The 23,409-nt window shown below is 47.2% G+C and overlaps 1 protein-coding gene across 1 annotated transcript in view; it reads right to left on the bottom strand.

Annotated features, from left to right (window-relative positions):
• tab1 (TGF-beta activated kinase 1/MAP3K7 binding protein 1) overlaps positions 1-23,409 on the bottom strand; it is a 41,439-nt gene that overhangs the window by 5,488 nt on the left and 12,542 nt on the right. Inside the window, exons 5-10 of the mRNA XM_041178074.1 lie at positions 18,794-18,932; positions 18,053-18,169; positions 5,158-5,269; positions 2,976-3,120; positions 2,470-2,692; positions 1,872-2,034 (exon numbers count right to left, since the gene is read on the bottom strand). Coding sequence (XP_041034008.1) covers positions 1,872-2,034; positions 2,470-2,692; positions 2,976-3,120; positions 5,158-5,269; positions 18,053-18,169; positions 18,794-18,932 — 899 coding nt within the window. The remainder of the gene's footprint in view (positions 1-1,871; positions 2,035-2,469; positions 2,693-2,975; positions 3,121-5,157; positions 5,270-18,052; positions 18,170-18,793; positions 18,933-23,409) is intronic.

Below are 23,409 nucleotides of genomic sequence, written 5' to 3'. Positions count from 1 at the left end.
GGGGGCAATCTGGAGTGGAGCCAGAGGACATCGCTAGAGTGTTGAATGAATACTTCACATCCATTGTCACCCAAGAGAATGAGGATGATGGTATCGAACTTGGGGAGAGAGACTGCGAGGTTCTTAAGCAAATTGATATAGGGAGTGACAAGGTATTGGAGATGTTGGCAGGCTTAAAAGTGGACAAATCTCCAGGTCCAGGTGATTTGTGTCCCAGACTGCTGAGGGAGGCAAGGGAGGAGATTGCAGGGGCTCTGACCCAAATTTTTAATTCCTCTCTGGCCACGGGGAAGGTGCCAGAGGACTGGAGAACAGCTAATGTGGTTCCGCTATTTAAGAAGGGTTGTAGAGATAAGCCAGGGAACTACAGGCCAGTGAGTCTCATGTCAGTGGTAGGGAAACTATTGGAGAAAGTTCTTAAGGAGAGTATCTATCTCCACTTGGAGGGGCAAGGTTTGATCAGGGATAGTCAGCATGGCTTTGTCAGAGGGAGGTTGTGCCTAACAAATTTGATTGAATTTTTTTTGAGGTGTTGACCAGGTGTGTAGATGAGAGTAGTGCAGTTGATGTAGTTTATATGGATTTCAGCAAAGTCTTTGACAAGGTCCCACGTGGGAGACTTATAAAGGCAGCAAATGCACATGGGATACAGGGCAATTTGGTGAGGTGGATTCAAAATTGGCTTAGTTGTAGGAGACAGAGGGTGATGACAGAAGGATACTTTAATGACCGGAAGCCTGTCTCCAGTGGCGTACCACAGAGATCTATGCTCGGTCCCCTATTATTTGTCATTTATATAAACGACATAGATGACTATGTGGGGGGTTGGATTTGTAAATTTGCAGATGACACAAAGTTTGGCCGGGTGGTTAACAGTGAGGATGAGTGTCTTAGGCTACAGGAAGGTATAGACGGGATGGTCAAATGGACAGATAAGTGGCAGATGGAATTTAACCGTGAAAAGTGAGAGGTGATACACTTTGGAAGGAGTAATTTGACAAGGAAGTATTCAATGAACGGCATGACAAGAAGAAGTTCTGAGGAACAAAAAAGGCCTTGGCGTGTGTGTCCATTGATCCCTGACGGTGGAGGGGCATGTTAGTGGGGTGGTGAAAAAGGCATATGGGACATGTCAATCGAGGCATAGATTACAAAAGTAGGGAGGTCATGTTGGAGTTGTATAGAACCTTGGTGGGGCCACAGCTGGAGTACTGCATGCAGTTCTGGTCGCCACATTATAGGAAGGATGTGATTACACTGGAGGGGGTACAGAGGAGATTCACCAAGATGTTGCCTGGGATGAAACATTTAAGTTATGAAGAGAGGTTGGATTGACTTGGGTTGTTTTCGTTGGAGCTGAGAAGACTGAGGGGCAACCTGATCGAGGTGTACAAGATTATGAGGGGCATGGATAGGGTGGATAGGGAGCAGCTGTTCCCCTTAGTTGAAGGGTCAGCGAGGGGATATAAATTCAAGGTGAGGGGCAGGAGGTTTAGGGGGGATGTGAGGAAAAGCTTTTTTATCCAGAGGGTAGTGATGGTCTGGAATGCGCTGCCTGGGAGGGTGGTGGAGGCGGGTTGCCTCACATCCTTTAAAAAGTACCCGGATGAGCACTTGGCACGTCATAACATTCAAGGCTATGGGCCAAGTGCTGGTAAATGGGATTAGGTAGGTAGGTCAGGTGTTTCTCACGTGTTGGTGCAGACTCGATGGGCCAAAGGGCCTCTTCTGCACTGAGATTCTGTGAAGTCAGCCTTTCCCTCTTCTATAACAGTATGTTTGGGGTAGATAGTGATTTAAAATACATCAAACACTGAGGGATCCCATTGTCTCCCTCTGTCCCACACACTGGTACCAACCCCTCCACCTACCTGTTGGTGAGTGTTGGCGTAGTCTCATCGCCTGTTGAGTTGCTATGGTTCCCATTCATCATCTGATTCTGGGATGGCATCACCAGGGAGAGCGTGACACTGGTTTTTCCCAGGGTTCCTTGTGTACTGGTGTAAGGAACGGAGACAGGGTAGATTCGGCCCCCTATGAGGTGGTTCAAAGTCAAAGATAAACACACATGGACATTAAAGTACATGGAAGGACCTTTCGGCTTGTGGCGCACACATATAGACATTCCCACATTCTCTACCCATCCCCCCCCACCTCACCCCAGGAGAGGCAAAAACCAGATGGACACTCATGCCAATGTGGCGAACTAATTCTGGATGTTGCCCCCCAATAACACAGAGCAATCCAAGCTCAAACAGCCCCCACACCTTCTATAATACAAGCTCAGCATCTCAGGCTCAAAGTTCCCAGTTCTCCTTCATCACCGAACGTACAGAATTAAATCATGGAATCACCTGACACTCTGAGTCTCCTCCTCCGCCTGTGCCACACTCACAGGATCTGGTTGGGTGACGAACCTATTGGTTTTGGAAAATGCAAACATTGCTCAGGCTACACCATCTCCCCTACCTTGTGTCGGGCTCAGGGTCGTTTGGCTCATCTCCCCCAGAGGGTAGTTGAAGTTTCGGACCAAGAGGGTCATGTCCTCATGCTTGTCACAGAGTTTTGACCTTTCACCTCCGCTGACAAAGGTATCGCGATGTATCCGTCGAACACGGTCAACCACAGCCTGGGCTACAGCGTCCAGTGTGCTCTGCAGGGCAAATTCTGTCGCCACCATAGCAGCGATCTCCTACAGAGGGCAAGAGCAACAGCTCATCAGCAAACAGGTTGGGGTCGGGGGCGCTGGGGGAAGTCAGTGAGCAAGGGTAGGGTGTGTGTAAATGTGACAGTGTAACAAAAACCCAACATGTTCAGTCCAGATACAGTGTTCACACTTCACTTACCCATCCCTCCAAATGTTCCGATTACAATCCCCACCCTTCTGTGCCAGAGGTTCAGACTGCACACACAACCCCCTGCACTCCCCACCCCCACCCCCTCCCCCAATGCCACCAGTATCATACATACACTACCTGGTTAGCTTGTCCTGGACCATGAGCTGCCTCAAGGGCCTTATACAATCCATCTGTCATCAGCACCAGAAACCCCGTCAACCCATCCAGTGACTGTCCCCCATGAATCTCGGGTTCTGCAATGATCGGCTTCGTCTTGGCAGCACTTCAAGCAGAAAGAAGAATCAGGTCATTAGTAATCACAGTAAGGTCAGGCTAGATCCAATTTTCCACACAGTGTCCGACTGTCCAGAGAAAACCCACATTTTTGAGTGTTCCTTCTCAACTGAGCTGTTTTCCTATTGAATCTTGTGCCTTGGCTCTAGTGTTCTTCTTGTAAAAGGGGACTCAGCCCAGTTATACTCATTTGTGACGTATCTGGTGCACCATAATGGATCTTCATGTCATACGGTTGGTGCTGCAATATCAAGTCCTTTTTAAAAAATTTATTCATAGGGTGTGGGCATTGTTGGTAAGGCCAATATTTGTTGCCCGTCCCCAAATGCCCTTGAGAAGGTAGTGGTGAGCTGCCTTCTTGAACTGCTGCAGTCCACGTGGTGTAGGTACACCCACAGTGCTGTTAGGGAGGGAGTTCCAGGATTTTGACCCAGCGACAGTGAAGCAACGGTGATATATTTCCAAGTCAGGACGGTGAGTAGCTTGGAAGGGAAGTTCCAGGTGGTGCTGTTCCCATGCATCTACTGTTCTAGATGGTAGAGGTTGCAGGTTTGGAAGGTGCTGTCAAAGGAGCCTTGGCGAGCTGCTGCAGTGCGTCTTATAGATGGTACGCATTGCTACCACTGTGCATCGATGGTGGACAGAGTGAACGTTTAAGGGGTGGATGGGGTGCCAATCAAGTGGGTTGCTTTGTCCTGAATCGTGTTAAGCTTCATGAGTGTTGTGGGAGCTGCACTCGTCCAGGCAAGTGCAGCGTATTCCATCACACTCCTGACTTGTGCCTTGTAGATGGTGGACAGGATTTGGGAAGCCAGATGGCAAGTTACTCACCGCAGAAATCCGGCCTCTGACCTGCTCTTGTGACCACAGTATTTATATGGCTGGTCCAGTTCAGCTTTTGAACAATGGCTTCTTCTTCAGAGTTTTTAGCTCAGAAGAAGAGCCATACGGACTCGAAACATTAACTCTGTTTCTCTCCCCATGGATGCTGCCAGACCTGCTAAGAATCTATACTTTTAGCATGGTGGTACTACAACACAACATAATGGAGGGTGTGAATATGGGAATTTGTTTCCACAAGGACTGCGCAGTGTTCACTCCTACCATACTGTTATGGACAGATGCAGCTGTGACGAGTATGTCTTTCGGGACTCCTTTGACAGCACCTTCCAAACCTGCAACCTCTACCATCTAGGACAGTAGATGCATGGGAACAGCACCACCTGGAACTTCCCTTCCAAGCTACTCACCGTCCTGATGGCACTTCTGAGCTACTCTTGGCATCGGATATTGAAATGTTGCATACAGGGAACATTCTGTGTCCTTGCTGCCCTCAATGATTCTTCCAGTGGTATTCAACGTGAAGGAGTACTGACTCATCAGTTGAGATAGGGCGGTAGGTGGTAATCAGCAGGAGGTTTCCTTGCCTGTGTTTGACTTGATGCCAGGAGACTTTATGGGATCCGGAGTCAATGTTGAGGACTCCCAGGAAAACAAATGCTGGCCTTTCCAATGACACCCTCATCCCATGTATGAATAAAAAAAAGACATGGCGATGTAGGAATGTGGGACATTGGCTGAAAGCTATGATTCTATGTGTATGGAGGTATCAGACTGTTGCTTGTCTAGACTACATACAGCAGTATGGATTTAACCAAGGCCTTAACAAAGTTACCAACCAAATTTTACTCTACCAGATACACTGGTCTCACCCTTCCCTATCTCTGCATCCTCCTGCAACCCTACATTACTCCAAGGTCTCATGCACATCCCAAGTCTCATCAGCCAGCAGTGGCTGCTGAAGCCCCAGGCTCTGGAATTCATGCCCTAAACCTCTTTCATTAGAGCTAGTGCAGGTCAGTGAATGAAACTAGGTGCAAATTAGGATAAGGGCAGCAGAAGATTGCATAAGCTAGTGTTTCTGGAGGGTGCAAGATGGAAGACTAGCCAGGAGGAGAGTCAAGTCTGTACAAGACTCTAATGATCTGGCAAACCAAAGACTTGCATAAGAATAAGGGTTCCTTACCTCAGCATTTCCACATCACTGTAACAGTATTTCATTCTGTAATCTCCAATCCGGCGACTGCTGTCATGACCTCCAATCAACCCAAACTGCTTTATTTTTGCTGCATCCAGACCTAGAGGGGAGGCGATGAGGCACAAAGCGGAAAATCAAACATCGTCACACTGACCAGCAAGTTCCCCAACAGTGGGACAGGGTTACGCACTGACCAGCGAGTCCCTGTACTTCCACCCACCTGCACTGGGACAGGGTCACACACTGACCAGTGAGTCCCCCAACGCTGCATTGGGCCAGGGTCACACACTGACCAGCGAGTCCCTGTACTTCCACCCACCTGCACTGGGACAGGGTCACACACTGACCAGCGAGTCCCCCAACGCTGCATTGGGCCAGGGTCACACACTGACCAGTGAGACCCTGTACTTCCACCCACCTGCACTGGGACAGGGTCACACACTGACCAGCGACTCCCTGTACTTCCACCCACCTGCACTGGGACAGGGTCACACACTGACCAGCGAGTCTCCAGCATTGGGACTGGGTCACACAGTGATGGCTATGACCCACATAGATGGATTGGAGAATGAGAAAGGCTGACATTACAAACAGTGGTGTGTTTGGCAGGATACAAGACTCAATTTTGCACGCTGCTAAGTCAAAATCCCTGGAACTGGGTCACACATTGACAGGGCTCTGGGTGTACCTAAACCACATGGGCTGCTGCGGTTCAAGAAGGTGGCTCATCACCATCTTCTCAAAGGCAATAAGGGATAGGCAATAAATGCTGGCCTAGCCAGCGATACCCGCATGAATGACTAAAAAGTGAAAGTAAAGTGATGTCCTGAGAGAAAGCTCAGAGTGAAGTGACACACTGACAGCAATTAGAGGATGTTGGAGACATTCTGGCTCATTCTCCATTAGCAGCTCAACCACACGACAGCCCCACCATCAGGGAGTCAATGCAGGAATCGGTTATTTTACAAAAAGCAGGAGGTTGAAACAGGAGCTAGAAATAGTAGAAGAACCTTGTGTGAGCTTATCGCTTGGCCAATGAAATCAGTGGATCAACATGTGTGTGTGTTTAAGAGAATTGAGGTGCTTTTGCCTCTAATGGAGCGACAGGAGCCAAATAAAATTGTGCAGACATGATGTGGTGGGGTAAAGAATAGATAATGGGCTATTCTGTTCACTTCATTGTGGAGAGATATGTTGTTGCCATGTTTAGGGTTACATTTTGGAAAAATCTCAATGGAGAATTGCAAAGGCTGTAAAGCCATTGGGCAGATATTCCTTTATTACATATGAGAATAGTAAAAACTGATTTAGGAAGAGAAAGAAATTGAAAACCCACAGCAAAAATCAGAGATTGAAATAGTTGTGAGAAATGGTAATTAAAGGAACAAACTTCCCTTTGTATTGCATATCTTTATTGTAAATGCTGCACCTCACACCTCACTGGTCACACACTCAGCACCCCCCCACCTCGCTGGCCGCACACTCAGCACCGCCCCCCCCCAAACATCGCTGGCCGCACACTCAGCAGCACCCCCCCATATTGCTGGCCGCACACTCAGCAATCCCCCTATATCACTGACCCCACACTCCACCCCCCAGCTTGCTGACTCCACACTCCACCCCCCCAGCTCGCTGACCCCACACTCAGCACCCCCCAGCTTGCTGACCCCACGCTCCACCGCCCCCCACCTCACTGACCCCACGCTCCAAACCCCACCTCGCTGACCCCACACTCCAACCCCCACCTCGCTGACCCCACACTCAGCACCACCCCTCCACCTCGCTGACCCCACGCTCCACCTCCCCCACCTCGCTGACCCCACACTCAGCACCCCCCGACCTCGCTGACCCCACGCTCCAACCCCCCCACCTCGCTGACCCCACGCTCCAACCCCCCCACCTCGCTGACCCCACGCTCCAACCAACACCTCACTGACCCCATGCTCCAACCCACACTTTGCTGACCCCACACTCAGCACCCTCCAGCTCGCTGACCCCACGCTCCACCCCCCCGCCTCGCTGACCCCACGCTCCACCCCCCAACCTCGCTGTCCCCACGCTCCACCCCCCAACCTCACTGACCCCACGCTCCACCCTCCCCGCCTCGCTGACCCCACACTCCACCCCCCACCTCACTGACCCCACGCTCCACCCTCCCCACCTCGCTGACCCCACGCTCCAACCCCACCTCGCTGACCCCACACTCAGCACCCCCCAACCTCGCTGACCCCACGCTCCACCCCCCCCACCTCGCTGACCCCACGCTCCACCCCCACCTCGCTGACACCACACTCCAACACCCCCCACCTCACTGAACCCATGCTCCAACACCCACCTCGTTGACCCCACGCTCCACCCCCCCCCACCTCACTGACCCCATGCCCCAACCCCCACCTCGCTGACACCACGCTCCAACCCCCCCCACCTCACTGACCCGACACTCAGCACCACCCCCAACCTCGCTGACCCCCACGCTCCATCCCCCCCACCTCGCTGACCCCACACTCAGCACTCCCCAGCTCGCTGACCCCACGCTCCTTCCCCCCCACGTCGCTGACCCTACGCTCCAACCCCCACCTCGCTGACCCCACGCTCCAACTCCCACCTCGCTGACCCCACGCTCCAACTCCCACCTCGCTGACCCCACGCTCCACCCCCCCAGCTCGCTAACACCACGCTCCACCCCCACCTTGCTGACCCCACACTCAGTACACCCCACCTCGCTAACACCACGCTCCACCCCCACCTTGCTGACCCCACACTCAGTACACTCGCTGACACCACGCTTCAACCCCCACCTCGCTGACCCCATACTCAGCACCCCCCAACTTGCTGACCCCACGCTCCAACCCCCACCTCACTGACCCCACACTCAGCACCCCCCAACTTGTTGACCCCACGCTCCAACCCCCACCTCGCTGACCCCACGCTCCATCCCCCCCACCTCGCTGACCCCACGCTCCAACCCCAACCTCGCTGACCCCATGCTCCAACCCCACCTCGCTGACCCCACACTCAGCACCCGTCCACATCGCTGACCCCAAATGTCACCCCACTTCGCTGACCCCACACTCAGCACCCCCCAGCTCGCTGACCCCACGCTCCACCCCCCCGCCTCGCTGACCCCACGCTCCAACCCCCCCACATCGCTGACCCCAAGCTCCACCCCCCCACCTCGCTGACCCCACGCTCCACCCCCGAACCTCGCTGACCCCACGCTCCAACCCCTGCCTCGCTGACCCCACGCTCCACCCCCCAACCTCCCTGATCCCAAGCTCCAACCCCACCTCCCTGACCCCATGCTCCAACACCCCCCGCCTCACTGTCTGCATGCTCCAACCCCCCACCTCACTGACCCCCACGCTCCATTCCCCCCGCCTCGCTGTCTGCACGCTCCACAAATGCCTTTTGAATTTTAAGCTATAAGACACAAAATAGCGTTGTCAAAACACAGCTATGTTGCCTCCATGACTGATGTTAAAACAAACCATTATTACTGAACCTTTTTAGAGACACCATATAAACTATGAATAAATAAGCAGATGGAGCTATCAGAATAACACAAAAACAACTAATATCAAAGATATTACTTAGACTGGACTGAAAAGGTTAAAAGGTATTATAAGCTATGAGATTTCAAACTTTATATTAGATGAGTAAATGAAACTTAAATGGGAATAGGTTTAGTGTAAGCTGAGAAGATTTGGATTGCTGTGCTTTGCAAGCAAAGTGACAATTTTCTGATTATTCTGTCATAGCAGCGATAGACCCTGTTGATGACTGCGTATTTCAAGTGGATTCAACAGACTTGTTGGAGGATGATAAACACAAGAAATTTGCGAACTATCTGAAATTATCAGTGAAGGGAAAAGGAGGGCCCTGGACTGCACCAGACACTTCATGCACAGTTTTAGGAAACTGATACCTACCACGTGGAGTTGTTGAATCATAAATAAGAATCATAAGGGGATTTCCTCCTCCCCCAAACAGCGGACTTTAAGACTGGATGTGTAGAATGGGCACATACAATTGGCAAATGATTTTCAACCAAAGTGTGAGGCATCAAATTTTGGTAAGGAAAATAAGGAGATCACATATTACTTATAACTGAAGCATCTAACGGGTTCATGGGATGTGGGTGTCGCTGGCTAGGCCAGCATTTATTACCCATCCCTAACTGCCCTTGTGCAGAGAGCATTTAAGAGTCAACCACATTGCTGTGGGTCTGGAGTCAATGTAGGCCAGACCGGGTAAGGAAGGACAGCAGATTTCCTGTGAACCAGGTGGGTTTTTCTGACAATCAGCAATAGTTTTTGTGGTTTTCACCATCAGACTTTTAACTCCAGATTTTTATTGAATTCAAATTTCCATCTGCTGTGGCGGGATTTGAACCCAGGTCCCCCCACAGCATTACCCTGGGTCTCTGGATTACTAGTCCAGCAACAATATCACTCACCACCGCCTCTGGGTGTACAAGCACACAAATTTACTAACAGTTGCATCACAGGTCAATAAAGCCATAACAAAAGCAAACTGAGGGTTTATTTCTAGATGAATAGCATTGAAAAGTAGAGAAAGTTATGCTAAATTTGTATCAGGTCTTGCTCAGACCACATTTGGAGTACTGTGCACAGTTCTAGTCACCATACAAAAACGATATAGAGGCACTGGAGAAGGTGCAAAGATGCACTGCAAGGTTTCATTCATCAGGAGAGGATGACAAAAAGGCTGGATCTCTTTTCTTCTGAAGAGAGGAAGCTGAGGTGTGACCCAGTAGAGGTATTTACAATTAAGAAATGTTTTGAAAGACTAAAATTATAGATTTTTTTTTCACTTTTGTGAAAGGCCAAAACTGGAGGCCATTAAGATAACACAGCCACCAAGATATCAAATAGGGAATTCAAAAGAAACTGTTACCCAGCGAGAAGTGAGAATATGGAACTTGCTACCACAGAGAGTCGTTGAGGAAAATAGAACAGATGCATTTTCAGGAAGATATAAAAATGCTACTAGAATTCATTGTAAAATAGTGGTTTCTTTGTCTGTATGTGTGAGAGACTTAAATGGATTAAAGGCAGCTGGTTTGAAGGCTTTGATGTTTTAGGAGGTGAGCTAGATTTGAAATGCTAAGTAGGTAAACATAGGTAAAAGAACATGTGTATTTTTAAATAAATTAGACTAGACTGATTTCAAAGGAGGGGTGAAATGTGTCACCTAGCCAGGTAAAGTTCAGAAACAATGTGTTTATTTTTCCCAAAGATTACTGGTAAAATGAGTACCAAGCTAAATTTATGATCAGGAAGGTAAAGTCCAAAGACATATTGAAACAATGAGTGTTTGCATTCAAAGGGGAAAATACATATAAAGGAGCGAAGGCTGTGTGTAAGGGTAGGCATTTTAAGATCTAACAAGTGTGAAAAGCCTTTAGCATCTACGCCTCAAGCTGCTGTCTACAAAAAAGTGAAGTTAAGGAAACTCACTTGGATTGGATTGTCAGGGTATCATATTTCTTTGCTTTCAAATATTCAATATTTCAAAATCTGTCTGTCTTGCTGTTGCCTTAACAAAAGTGTAAGTGGGAGTCAGGTTAAGTAGGGGATTTAGAAGTTATTATAGTAGTAACTTGTAGACATATGTATGTATTTAAAATCATTTCTGCTATTAATAAAGGTTTAATTTAACTTGGTAAGAAACCTACAAGACTTTGTGGTCTTATTGCTACTGAATTCAAGGCACGCATCTCGAAATTTATACAAATTGCGAAACAAGTTGTGGCAGTTGTTTCAAGTTTCCCTCTGGGATTTGATCTCAGCATTTACCATCGGCTGTGTCATAACATGCATTTAAAAGGGAAGTTAGATAAACACATGAGAGTGAAGGAATACAGACCTATGCTGATAGAATGATTGAGGAAAGATCAGAGGGGGTTCAAGGGAAGCATAAATGCCGGCATGGAGGCAGTGATGTCATGGTAATATCATTGGACTAGTAATACAGAGGCCCCCCCACCCCCCCGGCTGATGCACACGGCAGCTGGTGGAATTTAAATTCAATTAATAAATCTGGAATATAAAGCTCGTCTCAGTAATGGTGAACATGAAACTATCATTGATTATTGTGAAAAACCCAACTGGTTAACTAACGTCCTTTAAGGACGCAAATTTGCCATCCTTACCTGGTCTGACCTACAGGTGACTCCAGGCCCACAGTGACGTGGCTGATACTTAGCTGCCCTCTGAAATGGCTTAGCATGCCACTCAGTTTAAGGGCAATTAAGGATGGGCAACAAATGCTGACCTTACCAGCAACACACATTCCATGAAAGAATAAAAAAAGGACTGTTTTGGCCAAATGGTCTGTTCCTGTCTGGTACATTCTATGTAATAACCTGTGTATACTTGGATTAGGATGGGGTCTTATTTACAATAACACGCCAGAATGAATCAAGCCTATGCTGCAGCACTGTATCGAATGTCTTTTGGAAGTCCATGTACACCACATCAGCAGCATTGCCCTCATCGACATTTTCTGTTACCTCTTCAAAAAATAAATATCCAGCAAGTTAGTGAAACACTATTTTCCCTTAAGAAATCCATGCTGGCTTTTCCTAATCAACCCATCTGGAGTTTTCTCCTAACAATTTGTCGATAAGAGTAAGGACCGATAGGATTGACAACTGTTAAGTTTCTACCAAGAGGAAAAACAGGGTGATTGAGTTTATTGCTCTGTACGTCTAGAGTTTTGTAACATTATGGAGGGGTGTGAGGGGCTGACTCATCACAGTCTTTGGAGTGACTCATCCTCATCCAGCTCTCACCTGTGATTCCAAGCAGGTATTAACATGTGACAGTGGCCACAGCACGACAAATCACTTTGAAGGGCGGGCCAAATCAGGTGAAGGTAGTTTTCAGGTCTCCTACCCTCAATAACTTAGGGATCTTGTCTGTCCTGGCATGTGAAGACTGATTCCAGTGGACTGGGTGGATGAGGCCAGTTTAAGATCTAATAGTCTTGAAGGTGGGTCAGCAGTGTCGTGAAACGTGTAGAGCTCGACAAGACACAGAAGTAGTCCTGGTCACTCACTGCATCCAGATCTATCTTGTTCAAAAAAGGTTGTAAGGGTAAGCCTGGCAATTACAGTCTAACTTTGGAGGTGGGGAAGCTTCCAGAAACAATTATTCAGCATAGAATTAATAGTCACATGGAACAATATGGGTTGATTAGGGACAACCAGCATGGATTTCTTGAGCGAAAATAGTGTTTAACTAACTTGTCGGATTTTTTTGAAGAGGTAACAGCAAGTGTTGATGAGGGCAATACTGCTGATGTGGTGTACATGGACTTCCAAAAGACATTTGTTACAGTGCTGCAGAACAGACTTGAGAAAAGTTATAGCTCATGGAATAAAAGGGACAGTAGCAATGTGGATGTAAAATTGTCTAAGTAACAGGAAACAGCGAGTAATGGTTAATGGATATGCTTTGGGCGGGAGGAAGGCTTGTAGTGGAGTTCCCCAGGGTCAGTATTGGGACCCTTGCTGTTCCTGATATATATTAATGATCTAGATCTTGGTGCTCAGTGGACAATTTCAAACTTTGTGGATGATACAAAACTTGGAAGCATTGTAAACTGTGGGCAGGACAGTATAGAACTTCAAAAGGACATAGACAAGTTGGTGGAGTGGGCAGATAGATGGCAGTTGACTTTCAATGCAGAGAAGTGTGAGGTGATTCATTTTGGTATGAAGAACATGGAGACACAATATAAATTAAGGGGTAAAACTCTGAAGGTGTGCAGGAGCAAGGGACCCTGGTGCATATGTGCGTAAGTTATTGAAGGTGGCAGGACAGGTGGAGCGAGCAGCTAATATAGCATACAGTATCCTAGGCTTTATTAATAGAAGCATAGAGCACAAGAGCAAGGAAGTTATACTGAACTTGTGCAGGACATTAGTTAGACCTCAGCTGGAGTATTGCGTACAGTTCTGTGCTTTAGGAAGGATGTGAACACATTGGAGAGATTTACAAAAATGGTTCCAAGATGAGAAACTTCAGTTATGAAGATAGATTGGAGAAGTTGGGACTGTTCTTCTTGGAGGGGAGAAGGCTAAGTGGAGATTTAATAGAGGTGTTCAAAATCAAGAGGGGGCTGGACAGAGTTGATAGGGAGAAACAGTTCTCGCTCGTAAAAAGATCGAGAACGAGAGGGCACAGATTTAAAGTGATTTGCTAAAGAAAATGTGATGAGAGTAAAATCTTTTTCACACAGTGGGTCATTTGGGCCTGGAATGCACAGCCTGGAAACAATGGGGAGGGTTAGGGGGAAAAGGCAGGAGTATGGCGCCGAGTCATAATGCTCATTCAAAGAGCCAGTGCAGATGTGATGGGCTGAATGGCCTCCACTGCACTGTAACAACTCTGATTGTGATCTCCAGCTGTCAGCACTTGTCTTGCCACTGGACTCAGATAGGTCAGGACGTGAGCACGAGGCTGGCAATGCGCAATTCTCCCTCACTGTAATCTAATTCGTGTGCAAATCACGTTCATTATCTTTCTACCATTCATCATCCGTCTGTCACTAGCCCTGTGGCGATGGGCGAGTGGTGTAGCAGGTGTGGATTCACTAGCAGCTGTAGCTGTGAACGCATACACAGGCAGCTCAAACTATAGCGTTGTTTTCCACTGGAAGGAAGTGGAACCCAGCACCTGCCCCATCAGCCACCCAACCACCCCCCCCCTCCGAACCGAGTGGCTGAGCAGCCTTTTCAGAATCACAGAATTACCTGGAAAAACTCAGCAGGTCTGGCAGCATCGGCGCCGATGCTGCCAGACCTGCTGAGTTTTTCCAGGTAATTCTGTTTTTGTTTTGGATTTCCAGCATCCGCAGTTTTTTTGTTTTTATTTTTCAGAATCACACTGCTCGCATCCCTCATGAGACGAAGGGACTAGAAAAGCTGCCCTAAATATTGTTTGCTTCACCTCCCTGGCCAGCAGGCCTCAGCTGGCAGGGATCCCATCAAAGTGGTTGTAAGTCAATCTCAAAAAAGAAAGTAAAGGTGACAGCCGGTCACCACTGGCACATGCAAGGTGTGCACCCTCATGGGCAGCCTATAAACTGAGAGAAGAACTGTTCGTTGAGAGAGCGCTGGCTAGGTACAACATCCTGATCTCTGCCCTAAGCGAGACTCGTCTATCGGAGGAGGGTCAGCTCAAGGGAATCGGTGCAGTTTACACATCCTTTTGGAGTGTCTGTGGAAAAGAAGAATGGCACAAAGCTGGTGTAGGCTTTGTTGTCTTGAACCATCTCGTCAGTAAGTCAACTCGTTTTCAGGGTGTTAATGATCACCTGATGGTGCTTAAACTCCCCCTGCAGGCAACAGATAAATGACTCTGTACACGCCCTTACCATCACCAACCTTGATTAAGTCAAGGGTAAATTCAATGATGACCTCCACTCCTTGATTGTGCCAAAGTCAGACAAGGTAATCACTCTTGGTGACTTCAAGGCAAGAGTTGGTGCAGATCACCAGGCAAAGGGTGAAAAAAAATCAGGGTTGGCAGCAGTAACAGCAATGGGCTGTTCTCACTGAAGATGTGTGCTGAGCATGAGCTCTTAGTCATCAACACAGTTTTACCTCCCTAATCGCAACATGTTTAGGATGCACCCCCATTCAATGCATTGGCATCTAAATGACTATGTTAACACCAGGCAGAGGGAAAGGCAGGATGCACATGTAACAAAAGCCATGTGGGGCACTGGTCAGCGTCTAATCATTTCAAAGCTAAACATCAAGAGCTCTCTCTCTCCCAGGGCATGAAGGTCAAGAAGCATCTCAATGTCTCAAACAGGCAGTCATGAAGGAATATCACTCAAAGAAACCCAAGAGTCGCCTGCTTTTTTATTCATTCATGGAATGTGGGCTTCGCTGGCTGGGTCAGCATTTATTGCCCATTCCTAGTTCCCCTTGAGGTGGTGGTGAGCTGCCTTGAGGATGACTGGGTGACCTTCTGGGATTATAGTGTACTCCACTGCTCTAGAGGCCCTTGGCCTTACTTCTCATAAGCATCAAGATTGGTTTGATGAAAGCAATAAGGTAATTCAGAAACTACTGCAGGAGAAACATCGCCTCTATAGGGTTTACCTCAATGACAATTCATCACTATCCAAGCACAATGCCTACCAACACATCTGCAGGGCAGTCCAATGTGAGCTCAGAGAGATGCAAGAATCAGAAAGCATACAAACTTCAGTCATTGGTCCACCATAAAAACTTGTACAATGTTTTCTAATCTGTCCACAGGCACCAGTGTACTGGTTCATCACTGATCTCTCAGTGCCAATGGGCCAATACTTCTCACTAAATTCTAGACAGATGGGCAGAGCATTTTAACCACATATAAACTGGCCCTTATCCATCAATGAAGAAGCAATCAGCAGTTCACCATCAACTGCTGTCTTATTAGCCTCCCATACTGTTAGAAATGACAAACGTTACCAAACTCCTGTCCAGCAGCAAAGCTCCAGGAGTTGATGCTGTCCCAGCTGAGATCTACAAGGCCTGGTCAATGCCTGGTCAAGAAGCTCACTGAACTCTTTCAGTCTCTGTGGGAGCAAGGAACCATCCCACAAGAATAAAAAAGGTGCCTCTGTCCACCTGTACAAGTGGAAAGAAATGCGCCAATCATGGAGTAATCCCACTTCTCTCCACTGCTGGCAAAACCTTCACCAGAATCTTGAACCACTTAGTTCAAAATCTCAACCAGAATCTGCTGCCAGAGTCAGTGCAGTTTCAAAAAGGTTGAGGAACATCTGATATGGTGTTTGCAGTTGGACAGCTCCAGGAGAAATGCCAAGAATAGAACATGGACGTCCACACCATGTTTGTTGGCCTGACTAAGGCCTTTGACGCAGCCAGCCATGAGGACCTCTGGAAGGTAATGGAGAAATTTGGCTGCCCCTGAGAAATTCATCACAGTGGTTCAACATGATGGCATGCTGGCACATGCCCTGGTATTGGTGAGTCTTCTGATCCATTCCCAGGCGCTAATAGAATTAAGCAGGGCTGCACGCTAGTGCCGACCCTCCATGTTTTCCTCTGCTATGCTCTGCGGTGCCTGCCATGACGGTGATCCTGGCATTGAAATCAGATATTGCATGGACAGGAAGCTGCTCAACCTGAGATGTATCCAGGCAAAGACCAGGTCTCCATTAACATATTTTGCAATTTCCTGTTTGCTGATGACTGTGCACTAGCTGCTGGTTCAGAGTTGGATAAACAATGTAGCATGGGCTTGTTCTTCAATGCATGTGCCAACTTTGGCCTTACAATCAGCTTGAAGAAAACTTAAGTAATGTACCAGTCTGCTCCAGGAAATCCTGATCTCAAGGTTTCAGTCCATGACCAGAACCTGTCAGCCATGGAGGAGTTCACTTATCTCAGCAGCACGCTCTCTCGAGTTCTCTATATTCATGACAAGACACGTGCAAGAATTGCCAAAGCAAGTGTAGGCAGACTTCAAACATCAGTCTAGGAACAAAGTGGAGTAAGTTGACCTACCAAACTGAGAGTCTATGAAGCAACAGTCCTACCTACTCTGCTCTATGCATACGTGACTCGGACTGTGTACCAGCATCATGCCAAGAAGCTCAATCACTTTCAGTTGAGCTGCTTTTGGAAGCATTTGAAGATCAGAAGGCAGGATGAAATACCAGGCACTGAGGTGTTCACCTGAGTTGGCAGGCTTTGCATCCACACCTTACTGAGACAGTCACAACCGAGTTGGACTGGTCATGTACCCAGAATGCCTGACACTCGCTTATCAAAGTGAATCTCCTATGGAGAGCTTGAGTCTGGGATGCACTCTCATGATGGTCAAAGGAAGCACTACAAGGACACTCTGAAGGCTTCACTTAGGAGTTTTGACATTGACCCCGAGTTGTGGAATGAGCTTGCCCAGGATCACTGCACCTGGTGCAACCAAATAAAAAGTGGCGCAGCCTCCTTCGAAAGAAAGTAAGCACATATCAGAAGCAGAGGAAACCTTTAGGTAGCAGCTCATCCAAAATTCATTCAATCATCTGCGGGATCCTGTCCTATTTGTTGCAGAACTTTCCAGGCACAGACTGGCTTTAGCAGTGTCCACCAGAATCCTAATAAACACTTCACAAAGTACAGACAAGAACACTATGCATGACAAAGTCTTGGTCAAACACAATAAAAGGACCTATATTGCAACCACATTCAGTGTTGGATTCGAATTGTGATCAGTTTGCCTCCTGTGTTAAATCTACCAGGTGCAGTTTACCTGCCTATTTTAAATCTGACAGGTAATCAGTTTTACCATGTTAAATGCGACAGATGCTATCACCTCTCCCCTACCGTGCTATAGCTGTTATCATTTTGCTGTGGAGGTTGATGTTTACATAGCAAGGGTGCTCCACAAGAGATGTTTAGTCCCACAGCCTGCAACAGTCAAACACAAGTAGAGAAAGTTCAAATGCAAAGAATTCAGCAGCATAAATATCCGCAAACTCCATGAGTTGGGGACTGACAGCCCCTAATGGCCGGTTTTATTTACTGACCTGCAATCAAAGCACAAAATCTATTGGAGTTCAGATAATGTGCATCTACTCCAAGATGCTTTACATTTTGAGGGGTCCCCTGACACAGGTTCAACAGGAGAATCATAAAGAGGATTCCCACCTACTCAAATTGTAACAGACACCCAAGTACTAGCTGTATATGGAGACCTACAGATCTAGACACTAGTCCCTTTAAGAGACCGTCGGGCATTCCACCTCGGCCTCTGTTCCTGAGTTTCAGCCATGCATGTTCTTTGGATGTCCAGTGACCAGAGGCGTGGGCTGGGCTATGGTCACTCACCAAGCTGTGACAGGCGGAAGAGCTCATCCTCATTGTCCGTTGTGTGATCGACGCTAACCTGAGTCACCTGGAGTTGTCCGTCTGCAGTGGATTTACACAGCAACGCTCGGCTGGTGCCTGCCAACAGCAACAGGGAACCAGTCACTATCACAACTCGTCAACACTCGGCAGCGGGGCATAGTGGGGGGGAGGGGGGGAGGGGAAGAGAGGCATGGCAGGGAACCGTCTTCAGAGGGTCCATCAGAGCAGAGGCAAGGGGTGTAGATATCATCCTCCCAGATGAGGGGGGAAGGGTGGTTGACAACATTAAGGGGCACACATGGCACAGCTGGCACTCTGGTGGGCAAGAGAAATGGTGTGGCACACAGCTCCTTATATAGGTTGCTACAGTCTAAATCCACACAGGGTGTGGAGTAAACCTCTTACACACCTTGACATGTACCCTGGCCATAGGATGGCACAGGGTCCCTGGAAAGCCAAAAAGGTGGGCTCCACCCCATTACAGACATGACAGATAAATCCCATTCCCTTTGGGTACAAGAAGCACCAGTCTCAAGGACCCCACCTGAGAGGAGGCAGGGTTCTTGCTTCCCTGTGCTGCTATGTTGCTATAGGAGGCTGCTGGGGAGCAGCACAAGGTTTAAATGAGTATGGTGGGGGGGGAAGGAACGGAAATGCCAGGAATCAAAACAGTTGGCTAATTAAAGAATTGATTGGGGGGGGGGAGCGGGAAGGAGGTACCTATATTGGCAATGTAGAGTTTGTTGTTGAGAATGAGGGCAACAATCGCAGTTGTTCCTCCTGCAATCTCTTGTTCAACTTTATTCAATTTCTCCAGGAGTTTCTGATACTGCTGTGGAAGCTGTGAGTGAGGAACACCCTGAGAAGCAAGAAAAAGACACCAGTTAAAAAACAGAAAGGTACAAAAGGAGTGAGAGGGAGGGGGCCATTGTAACAAAAAAAAAGCGTGTGAGATGCATGTCAGGTGGATTCTTCAAGCGAGAACCAGGCCAAATACAATAAAGTTGAGCGGGGATGTAAAGAGGAAATAAGGCTGTGAGGAAAGAATATGAAAATAGAATGGCAGCTAATATAAAATGGAACCGAAAAATTTTCCACCAGCATGTAAATAGTAAGTGTAAAGGAAGAGGCGGGTGAGTCCCATTAAGAACAAAGACACTTAGAGGTGCAGGGAAAGGCTACAATACTTAATGAGTACTTTATTTTCGTGTTTACTAAGGAGGAGAATGTTGACAAAATAGTCACGGAGATGGTAGTGGTAATGGTTTGGGAGAAAATTGACAGACAGGATGGACTGGAAAGGTTGGCTATGCTTAGAGTGAGTAAGTCACCTGGTCCAGATGGCTTGCATCCCAGGTTGCTAAAGGAAGTGGGAGGGATGGTGGAAGGGCTCATCATAATCTTCCCTAGATACCGAGGAAGTGCTGGACAGTGACAAATGTGATACCATTATTCAAGAAGTAGTGTAAGAACAGTTTTGGTAACTCTAGGCCAGCCAGTTTAACATCAATAATGGGGAAGGTTTTAGAAACCATAATCAGGCGGAAAAAAAATGAACAGGTACTTGAAGAGGTTTGAGTTAATTAAGGAGAGTCAGCATGGATTTGTAAAAGGCACAATGTCTTTAACTAATCTAATTGAATTTTTTGATGAAGCAACAGAGAAGATTGATGAAGGGGATACAATGGAAGTTGTCTAAATAGATTTTAAGAAAATGCTTGACAAAGACCCACGTAAAAGACTGGTTAACAAAGATAATGCTCATGGACTAGGAGGGGTCTCTGTCAGCTTGGATAAAAAATTGGCCTAAGGACAGAAAATAGCGAGTCATGGTAATCGGTTATTTTTCAGACTGGCAGACAGTGGACAGTGTTGTTCCCAAGGGTCAGTGCTAGGACCAATCTTTTCTGAGATTAATATTGGTACTTATTATAAATTATTTGGATAATAAAAAAGAGTAAAATTTCAAAATTTGACAATGATACCAAACTTGGAGGTGTGGCTGATAGTGGGGATAATAGCAATCGCCTGCAACAGGACATACATAGGCTAATAGAATGGGCAGACAAGTGGCAGGTGGAATTTAATACAGAGAAGTGTGAGGTGATGCATTTTGGTAAAAGAGATAGAGAGCGCAATATGGACTTAATGGCACAGTTCTAAAGTGTGCAAGAACTGAGGGACCTGGGGGCTCATGTGCACAGATCTTTGAAGGTGACAGGACATATTGAGAGAGTGGTTAGCAAAGCATATGGGACCTTGGGCTTCATAAACAGAGGCATTGGGTTCAAAAGGAGGGAAGTTATGCTGAATCTTTATGAAGCTCTGGCTAGGCCCCAACTAGATTATTGCGTTCACATCGTTCCTAAAGTGTGGCACCAGAGCTGATGGTCCATGAGAGGATGCAGAGATTTACCAGAGTGGTTCTAGGCATGAGGGATTTTAGCTACAAGTTTAGGATGGAGAAGCTGGGGTTGTTCTCCTTGGAGCAAAGGAGACCGAAAAGAGATTTGGTAGAGGTGTACAAGGTTATGACACCTGCCGATAAGGTAGACAAAGAAAAGCTGTTCTCATTAGTTGATGATACAAGGACGAGAAGGTGCAGATTAAAGGCTTTGGGCAAGAGATAGAGGGTGTGTATGAGGAACAATTTTTTAACGCAGTGAATAGTAATGACCTGGAACACACTATGAGGATGGTGGAAGTGGAGGCAATGAATAATTTCAAAAGGAAATTGAATGGCACTTGAAGGAAACAAACTTGCAGGGCCACAGGGATCAAGCAAGGGGATGGAACTGACTGGGTTGCTGTACAGAGCAATCGCAATGAGCTGAACAGCTTCTTTCTGCGCCACAAAAACTTTCAATCACACATCCGTACACCCATTAAGACCACCTAATTCCATTCTAATGTTGCTCCCCCCGCCCACCCCCCCAACCCCCTCCCCCCACCAGCCTCAGTTCATCCACTGCTCAAATCCTCACCAAGGCTGCTATCTTCAGGCATGGCCATTTTTATACAATTCTATCTTGTGCAAACCTGTGGTTACCTGACTCGCATCAAATGCCATTCGCCGATCACCCCTGTGCTTGCTGAGCTACACTGCTCCTGATTAAATAATGCCTCAATTTTAAAATTCTCGTCATTGTTTTCAAATCCCGCCCCCCACCACCATGGCCTCACCCCTCCCGCGCTCCCTAATTTCTTCCAGCACTAATTCTGGTCTCTTCGGCATCCTTGATTTTAATCAATCCACCTTTGGTAGCCACATCTTCAGCTGCCTGGGCCCTAAACTCTGGAATTCCCTCCCTACACCTCCCCACCTTGCTTTCCTCCTTTAAGAGGTTCCTTAAAACCTACCTTTCTGACTGAGCATTTGGTCACCTGCTCTAATATCTCCTTGTGTGTCATATTTTGTTTAACAATGTTCCTGTGAAACACCTTGGGATATTTTATTACATTAAAGGCCCGGCATAAGTTATTGTTGTTACTGCTCGCAGGGAGAATAAACCACGCAGAGTGTTTCAGTCGGACAGCCTGTTCCTGTGTTTAATGTCCGTTTAATCTGTTAAATAGAATTGCAACACAGGATGTAAACCTTGTAGTCAGGAAGCTCCAAACTACATGACCATCTAGAACTATCCTGAGTGCCTAGGGAGGATCACACAATAGCACTGGTATACAGAATTATCCACATTAATTAGGGAGTGCCTTAACAAAATCAGCATGCGGGATTATCCACATTATCCACCATTGTCAGGAGTGAGTGTGCGCATTTGCATGTCCGTGTATGGGCATACGTTGTGCGTAGACCTGACTGAGTTGGGCCCAACACTTGCTGCCCAGACTCTCACATACTGAATAGACCCCGTCTTCCTGCCCCTGGGCTGAGATAAGTGTCTGTGGTGTTGGTGGGCTGTTGGGGGGAGGTGTGGGCACAAGTCCAACACCAGCAGGAGAAGTGGGGAGGTAGTTCACCCTGCACTCATCCTCTGAACCAGTGGTCTCCAATTAAGACAACAGCAACATAGCTCCACAGCGCACAGTTACCACAGCAACAGGCTGGTAACTATGGTTACCAAATGGTACTATGCAACCATTGTTTATCCCCGCAGCTTTACAGCAGCTAATAGCGCCTGTCATTCAGGCCATCAACCTTCACAGCTCCAATACTGAGTGCAAGGGAGACCTCCTTTTACATCGCCCCATACCCACCACCACCAACCCCCGTGGAAAGTCCCCCCCCCCACCCCATTCACAGGATGTGGGCCTTAGGCCAGCATTTATAGCCCATCCCTAATTTCTCCCGAGAAGGGGTGGTGAGCCACCTCCTTGAACTGCTGCGGTCCATGCGGTGTAGGTATATCCACAGTGCTGTTATGTAGAGTTCCAGAATTTTGACCCAGCGACAGTGAAGGAACGGTGATATAGTTCCAAAGTACCGCACTCAGCCTTCCCCCAGCACCACGAGCAAAGACTGGCAATGATACGGAAGTAGGAGAAGGCAGTCTTGGTGATGGGGAGAATATGGATTCAGAAGTTCAGTTCAGGGTTGATTAGGGCACCATGGTTGCAAAAAAACCACCATTTGCATTTTTACAGCACCTTTAATGTAGTAAAACTTCCCAAGGTGCTTCATAAATCAGAAAAAATTACAACAAGCCTTATAAGGAGATATTTGGACAGAGTAGCAGGTTTTAAGGAGGATCAAAAGGAGGAAAATAGGAACAGAAGGAGGCCATTCAGCCCCAGGAGCCTGTTCTACCATTAAGATCAAGGTTGACCTGCAACCTAATTTGTCTACCCCGTATCCTTTAATATCTTTGGGTAAGAAAATGTATCCATCTCAGATTTAAAATTAGCATCAATTGTTATTTACAGACAAGAGTTCCAAACTTCTACCATCCTTTTTGTGAAGAAGTGCTTCCTAATTTCACTCCTGAAAGGCCTGCCCCTAACTTTCAGCCTCTGCTTCTTAGTTTTAAACCCCCAACCAACAGAACTAGGGTAAATAAACAGAGCCTATGTTTCCTTAATAACTTGAAAACTTAGGTCAGATCTTAACTTCATGGGTTATACCACTGTTTGTGTAATCCAGTAATTTAATCCTTGGTGTTCAGGTATCACGCTAGTAAATCTGAGCTGTACCTTTTCCAAGGTTGATATATTCGTCTCAAGGTGTGATGTCTAGAGCTACTTATAATACTCTAGGTGTGGCCTAATCAAGGCTTGCATAGCTGGAGCATGACTTCTACCCCATTGTATTCTGATTCCATAGATATAAAGCGTAGCACTCCATTAGCCTTTCTGCTCATTTTCTATACTCGTTTGTGAGT

This window comes from Carcharodon carcharias, chromosome 31 (genome assembly GCF_017639515.1).
Source record: "Carcharodon carcharias isolate sCarCar2 chromosome 31, sCarCar2.pri, whole genome shotgun sequence".
Classification (NCBI taxonomy): domain Eukaryota; kingdom Metazoa; phylum Chordata; class Chondrichthyes; order Lamniformes; family Lamnidae; genus Carcharodon; species Carcharodon carcharias.
The sequence above is the reverse complement of the archived record's forward strand: the minus strand, read 5'-3'. Positions and strand labels throughout refer to the sequence as shown.